Source organism: Rhinolophus hipposideros (assembly GCF_964194185.1).
Source record: "Rhinolophus hipposideros genome assembly, chromosome: 7".
Lineage (NCBI taxonomy): Eukaryota > Metazoa > Chordata > Mammalia > Chiroptera > Rhinolophidae > Rhinolophus > Rhinolophus hipposideros.
In genome coordinates this window covers 25,644,734-25,661,818 of record NC_138053.1, presented here as the reverse complement: position 1 = coordinate 25,661,818, position 17,085 = coordinate 25,644,734, and the positions used below count along the sequence as shown (strand labels likewise).

The following is a 17,085-nucleotide window of genomic DNA, read 5'->3' as shown; positions in this document are numbered from 1 at the left end:
TTGTAAAAGACTTATTACTATATGGATGTAAGGACATTTTAAAAATAGTTTTCATCAAGTAGAAAAATAATTTACTTACAATTATCCGACATTTTTGAAGAGAAATAGTTCAAAAGACCTAAAATACTAGTTTCCCTCAATTTTGGCTGTTCTGGTTTGTCCATGGGTAAAATATCTTTTTGTGAACTTTTACGTTCACAAAAACCAACAAAAACAGTTTTTCGCAGATTAGAAGTGGCTGCATACAAGCAGATTTCTGCAAGAATTGTTGTATATATGTAGACTACATTCCAGGCCCAGGAAAAATCATCTACCTTGCAGCTTTCTTCCTAAAATGAGAAAATAGCTATTAGATAATCCAAGTATGTTTTGTCATAACTAAGAACTATATTCTGTACTTATAATAAAAACTATCTTCAAATTTTATAGAATTGTTAAAAGACCATAATCAGCTAATATTTCTAAAATGTACTCATTAGAAAACAGATTTTACATGGGTAGATTGCATAAAACCTAGTTCAAAGAATATATAATACAAGTAGCTAAAATGTATATGGAGAACAACTTTCAATTTCCTTAGTCGTCAGTAGAATGCAAAATAATCCAACAAAATACTATTTTTCATATCACATTTTAAAAGTATCTTTTTTATGTAAAGCTCAATTCTGGATTTAAAAAATGTGGAACTTGTAGACATTTTTCATAGGAAAGCAAGAAAGTTATATGTTCTGGAAAAGAATTTGGACATCTGTCCTAAGAATATAAAGTTCATAGTCTGTCACTCAGTAATTTGATTTTCTGAATCTATTCTAAAGAAATAGTCATAAATGCAGATCAAGTTTTTATGCATAAGAATACCAGTTCAACATTATTTGTAATTAACTGTGAATAATTAGAAACAAACTCAATGTTCAACAGTACAGAAATGATTAAATTACCTCATCTCTACTAAAGTATAAATTCTAACAAAACATAGTAACAAAGAAAAATGTTTTTATAATATATTTTAAACTTTTTAAAACAGGAAACTGACCCACATATAACTATATGATCTCAAATTTGTTAATAAAAGTTAAAGTCCCTTTTGTGTGTATGTATGTGTGTGTGTGTATGTGTAAATATATCACCTATTTCTATCTCTATCTACATGTATATTTGTATTTACCTGTCTATCTATACTGGGATATATGGTAAATATACATTTACTTTTATATTTAATTAAAATTATTATTACAAAGTTATGCTCATTATAAGCCCTGATATGATATACCATTTAAATAGTAGCAAAAAAATATTGTTTCTATTCAGGTCTTTTTGCACACCAAAATTAACACTGTACTGTTACCTCTTTCTGAACAGATGTAATGCTTAAAAGGAAATCTCTCATTAGGTCCATTAAAGTTCTCAAGCAGGCTATGTTTAATTTGGCAGCCTCTCCAAGGACCAACAAAGCCAATACTGAATCCAACCTGAAAATTTTAGTAAGAAAACAACAAAGACTTTAATGTAAAATAATAATAAACAGTTATTAATGAAAAAAGTAACAGGCCAAAAGAAATGAGTATCCTGGATTACCAGAAACATTTACTTTCAGTAAAGACTAGTATCGGTTGACATTGGTTGTGATAAAAGTCCACAAGACAGAGACACATTTTGGCAAGATATCTTAGTTCAGAGCAGTGTTTTGACAAAAGTCTGAGAATAATAAATATTACAAAAGATAGCATTTCTTTATAGATCCTGTATAACAAGTAATCAAGGGCTCAGGTTCTAGAGATTGCCCCAAAAATCTCACAGTAAGTTTTGATTTTCACCTTTTTGCAACTGATTCCAAGGGGTGAATTTCAAGAGAGTATTTTCTTTTCAAGAGAGAGAAAAATAACATGATCTTCCTAAATATTCAAAAAATTCAGCATTATTCGATTTTACAAGTTCAGTTTCTCAAAATAAAATTTATATTTCACATTGAATATATGAGACTGTCAAGATTTATTGAGTTAAATATTATATAATAACTGGGAAATCGTACAAAAAGTTAGTAGCCATTAATGTACATGTATTCTGATAGTTTCCAGAAATTATACACTTACTGCTATTTTCAGCCAATTAAAAGAGATATAGCTTGAAAGAAAACTGCTAAGAATGCAAATGCAAAAATTGCCTCTGCCTACAGTTGCATATTGCGTTATTTATAGGTCATTAATAAGTTAAAGAGTTTGTACATTTTACACATACATTTTAATTTCACTATTGTAATATTTTAGGCCAATAAGTCAAGTTCACCATCACTTTCGAAAGGAAACATCTCTCATCATGGAAAAAAAGACAATTCTTTATATTAAATGGAGCTTTACAGATCTCAGTGTGCTTTCACATAAATTATCTAATTTGATCTGAAACACAATTTTCACACATTCAAGACCTTTTTTCAATCTTTTTTTAATGTTGGAAAATTGAGACATAAAGATATCTGGGAGATTTTTTCAAGTTCATGTTTTAAGCTAGGTTAACTACAACTGAAGTCTTCTCCCACCTATAGATATTTCCTGTTTTGCTGGTTTGCTTTTCCAAACTATGATTTAAGTACATCAATATTTAATTTTAGTAATACAATGTTGCTTATTGCCTACTTAATATCATTTGACTCCTTCTTTCTTTTAGAACTAAACCTCAATTTTTTTCCATATGGCAACGTGCTCAGTTAATACTGCCCCCTCACAATGGAAATGTTCTATATCTTGATTGTGGTAGTTTGACAGGTGTATGCATTTGTCAAAAGTCATAGACCTGTATACATAAAATGTGTGAATTTCATTGTATGTAAATCATACTTCAATACATTTGATTTAAAAAATGATTCCCCAGATTCCCTTGAAACTTGGAATAGCCATAAATGTAGGTTTGGTCAATGAAATATAAATGGAAATACATTATGAAAGGCTTCTAGGCAAGCTATTATTTCTCTGATTAATAAAAAAGATTAAATTTAGATAACAGGTTTTCGCTGTTTTCCTCCTTTGCTCACACTTTTCCCCCTGCTTGGGATGCATTCATGATACCAGAAGCATTGTAGCCGTCTTGCAACAATGAGGATAAAAGTCACACACTAAGAATAAAAGGAAAGGAAGCCAGAAGGAGCTTGGGTCTTAGGGATTCCCTTAATCATGTGCATCAGGAGTGCACTGCTTGTCATGTGCGATAAATAAAGCCCTACTTGGGAATGCAGTTGTGGTCAGGTTACTGCTACATGCACAAGAACTGAATCCTAACTGATACACTTAGCACAATGTTTACAAGCATAAACTTTAGAGTCAGAAAACACAGGGATAAAATCTTAGCTCCACCCCTAATTAAGGAGGGCAATTTGTGTACCTATTTCAGTCTTAATCTACTCATCTATAAATTAAAGATAGCAAAACCTACTTTTCAGAGATATTCTGAGATTTAAATGAAATACTCTATGTAAAAGTGGCCAGGTTCAAAATACTGAACTGAATTGAATCATAAAAATACTATTCCTTCAAAGTCAAAGAATATGAGTATAACTTTCTCTGCGAAGTCCTAGAGTGACTGAAGGAAAAGGTGCAAATGACTATGTCATCCCCAGATTATGCACTTCCCATACACCACGGTACAGTCACGTAAAGGAGAGGAGAGTCTCAGAGTTCACAAAATTTCTTTTCCCCAAATATACTTCATAATTATATGGTTTTGGTTCTTCTTTTCTCTTTTAAGTCTGGAAAATTATAACTAACCTGGGGCACTCTCATTGAAATATGGATTGAAAAATCCATCTGTGTCAGCCACCCATGGTAGAAAAAATGCTTCACCAGAAACACTATTTTCAATCAATGCTGCTGATTGCAAAATTTTCTATAAGTAAAAATGCTTTTTCCAAAAATAGAATAGAAGCATCAATACGTATAAATTGGTGTTTGTTAAAAATCAAAACTGAAAAGCAATGCACGTAGGAAGGAGAATCCAAATTGGATTATGTTAGAAATTTTAACACAACACACTCTTCTTTGTGAACTCATATTGTACACCAAGTCTCAATCATTAATACATTGACTTCATTTTACAATGCCATGAGAGTAAACACGTACAAAGTAATTTATAAATATTATAGATTCCCCATTAATTTTGTAAAGAAACCAAGGCAGAGGTTTACTGGCTTGTTTAAAGTAGCATTGCTGTTTTATTTGATTAACTGTTACTTGATCAGTCTTACTTTTTAGCTTTTCTTTCATTTTTAAAATCAGTGTAAATCATTGCACATAACTAAACGGTACCAGATCCTGGACTGGACTTCAGCTAGCCTGACGTCAGGCCAGTGTTCTTTACACTCATATAAATCAGCTAAAATGTAATAAGTTAGGGTTTCATAAAAAGCTACCTATCTATCTACATATATCCTTACAAAATGTTTAGGAAATTCAGCATCAAAATAGTTTTCCTGGGTTCTCCATAGTCCTCTACGTCTGTTTCCTCGATGACAAAATTGTAATTTTAAAAGATGGAATTAAATGCCTCCAAGTTAGAACTTTTGTATAGGGTTTTTTAGTCTTTCAATAGATACTTCAGGGAACACAGATGATGTCAAAAATCCACACAAGCCTAAACACTAAGAATGAAAGAGAAGTCACTAAAAACAGCAATTTATAGGGCATTTCCATAAAGCATAGAATTAATGGAACTGGATCAAAAACAGGAATAAGAAGTACTCATGTGCCTCTTCCTGAAACACAGCAGCCTTTTTCCCCAAAGAAAGTTAATTTTTTTAAAAAAAAAAGATCTCTACTGTCTACCCTGTTTTTCATAGAATGAGCAAAAGTGCCTTTACTTTGGGGTACTGATTTTTTAAGGAGCCAGAGTATTATTTCTTTACTTCTTCCTCATCTCTCCATATTTATTCAGAGGTGACTACTTCCAGATGACAAAAAGTGTAGAAACACTTCTTGTGAGGGTGTGAGTATAGGAGATGGGGTGGGGGTGGGGTTATCTTATTCACATATAAGAGAATAAAGGAGTATATTTTCTCCTCAGAGGTAAAATGTGAAACAGTAGGGAGAATACAGGAAGGTCCCTGATGATTTTTCATGTTGAGTGTTGTAGCTTTTAACAATGCTGTTAGGTACGCAGTGAACACAAATCTCTTATTTAAAAATACCAAGTTTTTATAGATTTCTCCTAGTTCTGAGATAAGTAGAATGGAAAATGGAGGAGGATACCCAACATGAGACCAATAAAAAATGTATTATAGCAAAGGTCAAAGAGAGTATCAGACTGAATACTCAGAGAGGATCGTACGTCTGAAAATGATTTATTACAGGAACCAGAAAATATTTTTACAAGATTCTCAAGCATCTTTAATAAAGCCCAGGAAGAAAACAGAGCAATGAAAAGCCTGAACACTGATACAAAAGGTACTATATTAGGAAAACAAGAGATTGCAAGAAAATTAAAATTACAAAAATATAATTTAAATCCATAGTTGAGGATGTTAACCACAAAACTAATACTTAAAAGGGAGCAAACTTGAAAAATTCTTCCATAATTTAGAGGAAGACAACTGCATTTAAAGCTGGCAAACTGAGATCCATCACTCTATTGAAACAACCAAAGAAACATAAAATCAAGAAAATAAATCTACAGTACCACAGGGGGGAAAAAACCTTACGAATTTTAAAGTTCTTTAGAAAATGGAATCCAAATAAAAGAAAACCTGTCCAATGTAAGGAAGCCCAAAATTTAATTTAAAATTTAATGCAGGCATATGAGTTTTCTACCAAAATATAAGAAAAACCCTAAGCACAGAGAAGCAAGAGTTGGGAACACGTGTAAATGATGAATAATCAATGGAAGTCCTTCAAAAAATGTAGACCAATAGCTAGAGCATGTCTGTGCAATTTCACATAGTAGGGGCTTTTCTGTAAGTAAAATAGAGGATGTGCCCCAACAGCTTCCTAAGATGGTCAGTGAGACAAGAGAGGATCTTGTCTACCACCTGCCTACCAAACCACAAAGGTGTTCCTAAAAAATTCTGGATTGAAAATAAAATTTTAAAAAGAGGGAGACTGACTGAATATCTCATCATAACTGTAAGTTAGAAAACAACATAGCAATATATAGAGATTTTAAAAGGGAATTAGAAGAAAAAAAAAAAACCAGGACACAGAATCCTATTTCCAGATAAAATGTACATTATACTTTATAGAGGAAAAATAAATGGTGACAAATGATACACTCAGCCAAGGGTTGTTTGTGTGTAATCAATGGTTCACATAATAAAATAGGTCACCTATGTTCATACTTAGAAATTTACTCAAGCCAACCAAAAATAAATAATGTTGCGTCCCACGCGATGACAGTTGTGGGGAGCGAGGTGGGCGGCACAGGGTTAAGAAAAGACAGTAGTCATGAATAGGGTTTAAGCAGACCAAGCCACCACCAATCTCAAGGACTGGAAGCCCCAATCAGGCCTAGCATCGGCTTTTATTAGTTCGGTGGGGAAGTAAAGGAGATAAAGCTTGTCTGTCTCAAGATCTGTGAATTCCATACATCATAATACGAAACACATTTAAGTCAATCACCCTTGCCTGCAGGCAGCTGGGCCGTAAATCTCAACTTCCCCAAGGGACAAAACCTATACGCATATGAATAGATGGAGAGCACCTCATTGAATCACTTCCCTTTAAGGTTCTAGGAAGGAATGAAGCCACAGAGGCTGAGGCTTTCCTTAGCTTGAGGAAGGTGTGGGGCTGTGCCCACCTCTGTGAACCCCGTGGGTTCTCCTGTTGGTCCCCCACGCCACTGCACCTGGCTTGAGTTGTTCCTTCCTTGAGGAATCTTACTCATCATTGACTGTCCAGTCATCTTTCTGGGACCAAAGAAGGAGGCGTAAGGTGTAAACACAAAGGTTTGGCAAAGTCCCTGAAAGGATCTGTCTTACAGACTCTCCTTTCTTTAGGGGTAGATACAAGGAAACAGATGGTTAAGCTGCTGCATGGTGACAAAATAGTACTTAAGAGTTTAAGAATGGGAAATTCTACTGTTAAGTGGCTGACAGTGATTGGGAAAAATAGATAAATTTTGATGTCAAAATAATTTTATAAATATGATACAAAAATAAATGTAAATATACAAGTTATTCTTCAAGGAGAAGATACAACATTTAAATGATGATTTGACCACATATTATCAGAAACTCAAGTTTATGTTCACAGGCAAAGAAGGGGAGGATTAGGATAAATAAATGAATCTCAAACTTCGCTGCACCTGGAGCAGAGAGCAGTTATAAATTCTTTCTTGATTTTGACCATTAAACTAGTTTAAATAATACATTTTTCTTGCCATTGCCTGATTTTTTATATTCAGGAGAGATGGACTAGATGAAAAGCTAGTCTTTCTTCTGCTGAAAGGGTTCTTTCCCCTGCTTAAAGAATTTCATTCTTGGAACTCCAGGCAGAATGAAGGGATGGAGTGCCAATAGGCAATGATTGCTCCTTCATCAGAGAAGGCACAGGTGGGTGCTAATTGTTTTCTTTCATTCAGCTCTATCAGGTACTTCCTCTGACTGTGGTCAGTTGGTGGTAATGAATCCCAGTAGCAGGATCTTTCAGTCTTTGTTGTTTCTCTTCTTGATTTTTAAAAACCATGGCAAGTTAGGAGACCCTGATTGCAGCTGCAACCCCTGTGCCATGTAAAAACAATTCTTACTAAATAATTTTAAGCAGGAGAATATCGTGGTCCTGGAAGCAGAGTATGAGTTTATTGAGGAGAAAACTTAAGGCAAAAAAGCCAGTTAATAAGCTACAAGAGTTATGAGACAATAATGGCCCGAGTCAAGATTGTGACCCTGAGAGCCCAGAGCAGGGGAACAGTTCTGAAATGTAGTAGTTAAGACGTCTAATTTGGTTAACCTGAGCAAAGCACAAGTCTCAGGTACTGAGACAGAAATTCAGTAGGCAGGAGTCGAGCTGGAAAAACATTAATTCAGATCTCAACTAGCAGGAAATGAAATATTAGGGGAGAATGAGCGTATAAAAAATGTTTTCATACTACTTATCTATTTAAATCCCTCAAAAGCTCTTTGGGGGTGACTGTTATCTGTATTTAACTGCTAACTACACTCTCTTCATAGAGGTTAAGTGACTCATTCAAAATTAGACAGGTAGCAAGAAATAGAACTAAAACTCAGGTCTTCTGATTTGAGGTTGAATGTTGTTTTCACTGCACTATAACGTAGCATAGCAAAATTTATATGTTTACCCTTGATAAAAACTAAATGTTTATTTTTAGCTCAGAAGATCAAAGGATCAATAAGAAATCCAAGAACTAAATCGGAAGAGTGAGGATAAATATTGACATCTCAGCTCATGAATAATGTGGCCGATTATTGGTGAAAACTTGTTTGAATGTCTTTATGGTAAAAATGTCACATAAACATTATTATAATTATTGGGGTTTATGGAGACAGACAATGTGGGTATCAGTGATGCACCTCCCAGAAATGGAGGTGTTGCTGCTCAGACAAAGCAGTCGATTCTTTGTTCGAGTCATTTCAATGCGAGCCCAAATACTGGACATCTAGAAAACACTTGCCATGTCGATATAATTTTAAATTGTCAAGTTGTTGGGTATTTTTAAATCCATTCATGGAGTGCATTAAATTGGCTGTTTTGCTTTGGGAGATATAATTTTATGTGTTATACTGCTCTACTGAAATGCCATACCGCATTTCTCAGCAGTCTTCATTGGCTAATAATTCAATTATAAACACAATGCATTCTTTTCATGTTAGATTAGAAAGCCTTTTGCTCTGGCTGGAGCTATCTCCCCAGAGCAAATAGGGCAGTTTCTAAAAGGCCAAACCACAGGGTGGAGCTCGGAGAGTGTAAAGCATCATATAAAATTTAACCATATTAAGTGGAAATCTGCCTCTCAGAAAGCTGCTTATCTGCGGCTCCTGGCAGGCAGCTCAACTTCCAAGATAAAGGTTGGGGCTTGGCAGCTGGGAGGGATTCATGTATTCTCTTTATCTCTACTTCTTCATCCTGTTTTATAATGTATTGTCTTCAGTTCATTTCCTTTCCTCAGTTTTTCCCCCTCCCCCAGTGAGCAGAAGTTGCTCTAATTCTGCTAGTCCTTTCGTGGATTTTGGGCCTGCTCTTTTCCAGACTCAGCCGAAACCATTTGCTTCTATTTCTTTCCTTTCATATTACATGATCTTTATACAAGGGGTTATAAAAAGTCAGGCAGGCATATACATGATAAATCCTCTACGAATGGACAGCATCAGAAATGAGCAGATAAGAAGCACTCACCTGTATGGACACAAGAAAACTTTGCCATCAATGGAATTTCTTCTGATCAATCAGTTAAGTGCTTTCCCTCTGCATTTTAAATATCTGAACATTTATTCATCATTATGTTACTTTACTGATACGCATGGAAAATGAAATTGCTGCTGTTAATAGTTACTTGGTATTGAATTTCAGGTACTAAACCAAAAATACGCCCTACCACGGGTCACAATTCTAAAGCTATCTGGTTCAGCAAGTGCTAACAAAGTCTTAATTTACTATCCAGGCTAGATGCCTCAATATTTCTATTTAATTCTAAATACATTCAGTTTATTTTCTTATTTTTCACATATGCCCAATTTTAGGAGTACATGAGACCATGTGAAAGCATTTCTGGTGTGATTTTGATAATTATATCACAGTTTGTTTTATCTAGAATAATGACTTCTTGAAAGCTGTACAGGCTGTTACATAAGTAAATTAAATACTTTGTAAGAAGAGAAGTTATTTTTTCAATATTTGATATGATGTTATAAGAAAATTCGACTACCAGAAAAGTTAGTCAAACTGCCAACTTAAAAAAAAAACATTAATCTTTTAAGGTCAGTGGGTTATTTTTGTTTACCAGAGTCATCTACTTTTTTTTGAAACAGAGTAAACATTTTTCTTTAAAAAACACAGTAGATATAAGAAATAGAATCAAAATTATCTGGCAGTGCTTTTTAAAACAACTATCTTTTCCTTTCTATTATAAACAGTCACTGTGCATCACCATTTTTTTCTATTGACCCCTGTATTCATTCAGCATTGTCTAAACACTGCCATCCCCTTCCTCAATTGATTTCCACAATGCCTTTCCAGAAAAAGTGAAGTCAAGACTCAGTGACAAGTTGCCTCAAAGCACCTTAATATTTCCTTAAGAATGCAGCCAGAATGACAGTGGGATGATGTACTAAAAAGAGTGCTACACTGGGACCCTTAAAATCTGGCTCCAGTCACTAGTAAGCCTAATAAACTTGGCCTCAGTTTCTTCATTCATAAAGTGAAAAGGTTTGTATTATCTCCAACATGCCAATCTATAAAATGCTAAGTATAAAAACAAATAACTACCTTCAAAACAAATCGTTAACAAATTAAATTAAATCAATGTTGCTGCAATACAGTAAAACTAAAATCTGGTTAATAAAACAATTCCTTGACTTTCAGAATCAAATATTCTTAATCAGCCACTTTTGCTATGTCAGTGCTTATTTAAACCTGTTTATTTGGTAATTATTAGAATACTTTGAAAATAAATTTGACATTCATGAAATATTTATGTTTATGTATTAAAATATGATTCCTGTTACTTTTAAAGTGAAGTTAGAGTCCTCCAAGACCTAAGTTGCTCTAGTTGTCCTTTTGAAAACAAAATTGTATGACTGAATTGCCTACAACTTATTTTCTATAACAAACGTGTCCTGAAATAATCACCATGGCTTTCAGAATAGTCTGATTTTCACCAATAAAACTCGCTAACTTTTCTTGTATTTATCAGCTCTATCTTAAAACATACTTATCAAAATTATATTCTGTATTATTGATATAACAGCTATATTCTACTTTCATTGTGATTTTTTTCTATTTAAAGATACTATCCTTATTTTAAAATGTAAAAGAATCATGATCTCTGTTAACTGCACTACTGAGCAGTTTGCTCCCATCAGACCAGGAGACAGAAAAAGTTTTTGATGAGTCCTATTCTAAACTAGGCTATTTCTAGGAAATTAGGCAAACTCTAAGCCATTCTCCAGAAATCTTTATTTGATCTGGAATCCCCAAAACTTCCAAAGGAAACTGGGAAAGCAGCTTTCATTCATAAAGAATGCTCCAGATTCTTATAATTTACCTACACTGGTGCAGAGTGGGCTGCCAGAAGCTTAAAAACTGGAACTAATTTTAAGAAAAATACATGAAAATTGAATTTGTAACTTACTATGGTGTGGCAGGTTATTATTATTATTAGCACTGGAAAAAGAATTCAAAACTGATTGTCTTCAAATATTGGAAAGGAATATCTCTGATCGATTTCCTCAGAAATTCTCCTTTAAAATTTTTCTTTCCTCCATTGAATCCATGCCCTCTTTTGTAGTAATTTAAGACTTCTTTTTCCCTCCTCAAATTAACATATGCACAGGAGGAAACTAGCAGTTATCAGTCAAGATTCATTTTTGTCATACGTTACAAATAAGGCATAAGGAAACAGAATCTTAGTATATTTCCTCCAAGATAATAAACTGTACTTCACTGTCATTGTTTAACAACTTAGAAAATAAAAAATGTTTTAAACATGGGAATGAACTTATCAATAATAAATTTCATTTAATAAAGACGAACTGTGTAATACATTCATGCTTGTCTAGCCAAAACGAAAAATAGATAGGAACAATTTATTGATGAAATGAGCTAACACAAAAAATATATAAATTACCCTTGCCTTTGGAACTGAGATTATAAATTTTTTTCATAGTCAACTAAGGTGTGATTAACATTTAAGTACAAAGGTTATTTAACATTTAAACACAAAGGTTTCTCCATGAGTTACTTTGGATTTATAGGATCCCTCTTACCAGCGTTTCTTTTGAAGCTGTGTTTTATGACAGATGACATGTTCAAGCACCTTATTCAGCTGAGGACTGTTATTCTGAACACAGGTCCAGGCAGCAACACAGTGCCACAGCAGGTGGTTAATTTCATGTCCTTCCTGATTAAATTGCGAATGTTCCTGGAATCAAAATATAAAAATATATATGAGAAAGAGTTCTTTGACTTGAATAAACTTAAAAATAAATTTTAAATATACAAATGAAAATGCATATATTTTTTAATGCACATTTTCTTAAAGTTCATTTTGCACCAAGTGGAGGAATCTACTCAAATATATTTTTCGTAAGTATGTGTATTTTGTAAGTTAACTTGAATCTGAGGTCTTAATATATTTTCACGTAGGACCCTGATGTTCAAAGACATCAGTTCTACAATATAACAAAATTCTCTATTCTTTAAGGGACAACTATTATACACACTTAGACTCCATATGACTTAGTTCTCCATGATACCAAAGGAGGAGGGGACAAGGGAAAGTTCGAATAATGATCAAACAGCAAATAGGGTTTTAAAATGTGGTTCTACTCTAAGGACCAAAATATGTGCCCAGATGGATATGGTCAATGTCTGCTAAGTATTTTAAAAGCTTACAAATTCAGAACACAAATGGTCTGTTATTAGTTTATTCTTTTCTTAGAGTACTTCCTAACAGTTTTATAGATTTAACTGGTCCACTAAAGTAATTGTTATAAAGGGGCCTAATGTGATAATGAGACAATGATAAATAGCACGCTCATTGAATTTTTGTCAAAGTGAAGATTCAAATACACATCCTATGGTATATACTCAGACTGCTAACTTATCTGATGTTTTACTCTTTTATTCTCAAGAAACACTTAAAGAGACTCCAAAGGACTTTATAATTTTCATTTCTTATATAAAACAACATCAAGACTACAATTTAAAGATAATTTTCATGTTGAGTACTCTTAAGGTAGAAGAGCAGGCGTTCATAATTAATTTTAAACTAAGACATTGTAAGTTTCTAGCAAACTGTTTTGTTAAGTCCCACAGATGTGTATTGCTCTACTTTCTGTCTGGAGCTCAGACACTAGAGATAAAGGCATGACAAAGTCTCTGCGCAAAGCTACTGACTCTGGGGAACAATGATTTAGAAAAACAAACAAGTCATTGTTTGGAATGTTAGAATATTCCATAGAAAAACTTTATTCTAAAATAATGTAAGATATCAGACTAAGATGTACTGACTTCAATAAATGCACATACAGCATTCTCTCCAAATAACTCAATTTTTTGCTTCGCGGTTGTGCCCACCCCAAAAAAATGGAACCCATAAACATGAAGTTCTTTTGTCAAAAGCTCTAGATGTCTCAGCCTGGGTGCCTGACAGCCTTCATGTTGCAAACTTATTCAAAAGATATATATATAAAATAGATACATTTTGAAACTTGTGGTTGACTTGACTAATTAGAACAATCAATGCTTTTTTTAAAAAAAATACTGTACACTGCATGGCTGTATTCAGTTAGGTCAAATATTCTTGTTAATAAACTTATGCACCATCACCAGAGAAAATTCCCAAAAGCATTGGTAAAGAAAAGGTCAATATTTGCACAATGAACAAGATTGAAGTTTTATTTTCAGTTTTATATGATGCCATTTTTATTCATCATTGAGAAAGAAAAGAAGCAGCGTCAGGTGTCTGGAACTGATTTGACATCAATATTATTACAAGCTGCTCTGACACTCACAACCAGGTCATTTTGTTCTTCCGTTGGATATAAACTCACAGAATATCAACCTCTGACAATATTCCTCTGAGACCATGATAAACAAATTAAGCCACTTGATACGTTTTTTTTAAGCACAGACCAAAAGTCACTGTGCCACTTACAAAATACCCAATCATAGAATTGCTCCTACTTTCTGGCAGTATCTAGAAATCTAAAGAGAACACCTGTCTATTACAGTCCAAATCGTGTGATTGATGCATTCTGACACCCTCTGGTGGAGGCATCCCCTGGGTCCCTGGGTGCGTGTTCACTCTCTGCAACAAATAAGAAGTCTACTTTGCTTAACTGCACATATGTTCCTGGTGGCCTTTGGCTGATGGTCATTGGCATCAAGGGCAAATGAACCTGCCACACCTGTGAATGGTTCCAGGTAACTGAGGCTTATCACTTATCCTCATGTGTTTTATATATTTCAAGTATTTGCATGGAAATTTTGGTAAAGTTTCTTCTCTTTTTTTCAATAGAAAAAAATGTACTTGCCAAACTTGAATGAATTAATATAATAATGATGATTATGTGATTTAATCCAATCATCATGCACATCATCGGCATAATAACCAAAGCTATTAGGTGGTGTAGAGTTCTTTGCCTTTAACTAAATCAGTCCCACTTAAGGTGTGGTTGGCAGATAATTGCCATCTGCAAACTGCTAACAAAAATGGAAATAAAGAATACATATTGAGAAACTTTATAACACTTTGGCAGAGTTAATTTGATATATTTTCAGAGTAATAACAAAAATTAATGCATTTTTAATGCATTAATTAATTGCATTTTTATGTTTTGCTGTCAGTAATTCGTTATTATAGTAGTTTATTAAATTGAAGATTACAACAGTCTGCAACAGTTTGGAAATTTAAAAAAAAGAAGAAGAATCTTTTTACCACAAGATAGTGTAAAAAGCACAGAGCACTGCATTCAATGACTCCCAGAAAACAGTTCTTTTTTCCCATTTCCTTCCCTCTGTTCTCTCCCTCCCTTCCTTCTTTCCCTCCTTCTTCATTCCTTCCTTCTTATTTTTTGACTTTATGACCACTTCCCATAGTTCTTTCATCTCCCCCCTTGCTGTCCTGTCCAGCTTTGGGCGATGTTGGTTTTCAAACTGGCCCCCTGTACATGGAGGGCATGAGAGACCTAAGAAAGAGGCAGACCACTCCAGATTGGTCGGCTTACTCAGCAAGGAAACTTACTTATGAGGCTTGTCTTGAATAGCTACAAGAAGAATAGATCTCCACACCCAACTGATGAAATCTTAGCTTATATAGACTCTTTAACTGGGTCAGGCACGTATACCATCCAGATGGTCTCAACAACATGTTGCTCTCTCTAGGTTGTGTCCTTTAAAATGGCTCCCACTATGGAAATGAAAAGCAGAATATACATTCCAAGGACAGAGGAGGGGCTGAGAAGCCTCCAATTGCCCAATTGCCCAGTGCCAGCTCGAAGGTCAACCCTTGGTCACATCATCAAGATTACCTCCTCCATCAAGCTATCACTGCCAGCTTGACAATGCCTACTTTGAGAAGCTCACCTTCAAGAGTGTTGTTAATCTTCTGTTGGCTCAGAATTCAGATTGCTACATCAAACTTGAATTTTATACAAATCTGAGTACGCAAGCTCTGAGTGTCTGACCAAGGTCTTTTATAACAGAAATGAGCTTTAAAGCATGGGCTGTTTTGGCTTCTGGGAGACAGCGTTTTGACTTCCATCCTTGTTTTCAGTCATTTTGGGGATAGTTGACATTGCCATGAAAGGACTTCTCAATAAAAATATGTTACTTGGATAATAGGACATGAAGCATAGGATAATGCTCCTAATCTTAAAGAACCTGGGTTTCGGTCTAATTCAATTCCTAGTAACCATTTACAATTACTGTACAGCACACAATGTCCCAAATTTAGATAATGCCTTGTCTTACTGAGTACTTAAAGCATTAGAAGATGAGATTGCTAAACACATTTGAATGTCAACTCTGTGTTTCCTAGTTTTCAGCAAACCATTTGTACTTTAGGACAGCTGCAACTATTCTGTAAAGGCTCTATAGCATTTTAGTTGAGTTTGAATCTACCTTCTCCAAAGAACTATGTTATTATCATATAACAACTGTGCTTAGCAAATCCAGCTTTGCTAGTGAGCAGAGAACAGAGTGGACAACTCAATCCAGTTGTCTGGCTGTGCAATCCACAGAGCTAATTAAGATGTGCCATTTGTCAAAGTCAATGGAAACCCTCTGTCTGGATCAGCATAAAAGGATATTAAAAGGAGAAATGGGTTCCAGCAAGAGAAAGGAAACGTCCCATTCTTAAATAGAAACAGCTCCCAATTTTGTGTGTATCCTAGTGCGTATGTCCTACAAAATTCTTTTTATTTTCAGCAATTTTATACTGATACTTTGAAAACAAATTAAATAATTATTAGTATGCTCCAATGCTTATAAATATATTAAAAATATTTTACAGTGGCCAAAATATACTGTCACAGACCTTTTGGCATTACTGGAGGATAGGGCTGTAGAAATAAATTCATAAATCCTCTAGTATAGCATACTAATAATAAAGAAGGGAGAGAGAATGAATACAAATGTATATTTTATAGTCTCAGCTCTGTCTTTTTTTCTCCTTTCTTTTCCCGGAAGGTACTGAATGGAAAATACTCAACCGAACTGGAGAGGCTGGCTTAGATTAATACTGGAGAAATTGGGCTGAAAATGGGAAACAACATTTAAACATAGAATCAAGCACTGAATCTGTTAGCTCAACCAGACATTTTAGCAGCATGGTGGCTACACTACCTTTCATATTCTTTATATTATGAGGTAATGGGAGGGGAAAAGGGAGAGCAATAAATCTGATAGGCTAAAATAATCCCTTCCCAGGATCACATGTACAGAACTGACATAGAATTTAGAAAAGATTGAAACCATGCCCTTAGTTCTAAAAAGTGGGAAAAGGCACAGAAACTTAGTGACTTTTCCCACTCTAAGGAAATACATTTCTTTTCACATGTTGACATTTTTGCACCTTCCATTTCAAGCCAAGTTGTACAGCATTAAGCTTCCATTTCCTTGCTGTGTATTTATGAGGTCAATTAAGTTTATGAATTTATTGCAACGATGTTGCTAACTCTTTTTGCTATCAGAGGGATTATTCATTATGAATTTGTACCAACTGGACAAACAGTTAACCAAGTTTACTATTTGGAAGTGCTGAAAAGGCTGCATGAAAAAGACGACCTGAACTTTTGGCCAACAATTCGTGGCTCTTGCATCACGACAATGCACCAGCTCACACGGCACTGTCTGTGAGGGAGTTTTTAGCCAGTAAACAAGTAAATGTATTGGAACACCCTCCCTACTCACCTGATCTGGCCCCCAATGACTT

At 34.4% G+C, this 17,085-nt stretch overlaps 1 protein-coding gene across 1 annotated transcript in view; it reads right to left on the bottom strand.

Moving 5' to 3' along the window:
- TMEM232 (transmembrane protein 232) overlaps positions 1-17,085 on the bottom strand; it is a gene marked incomplete at its 5' end in the record, with an annotated part of 164,313 nt that overhangs the window by 115,384 nt on the left and 31,844 nt on the right. The window contains 3 exons of the mRNA XM_081053836.1: positions 80-329; positions 1,346-1,469; positions 11,915-12,069. Coding sequence (XP_080909962.1) covers positions 80-329; positions 1,346-1,469; positions 11,915-12,069 — 529 coding nt within the window. The remainder of the gene's footprint in view (positions 1-79; positions 330-1,345; positions 1,470-11,914; positions 12,070-17,085) is intronic.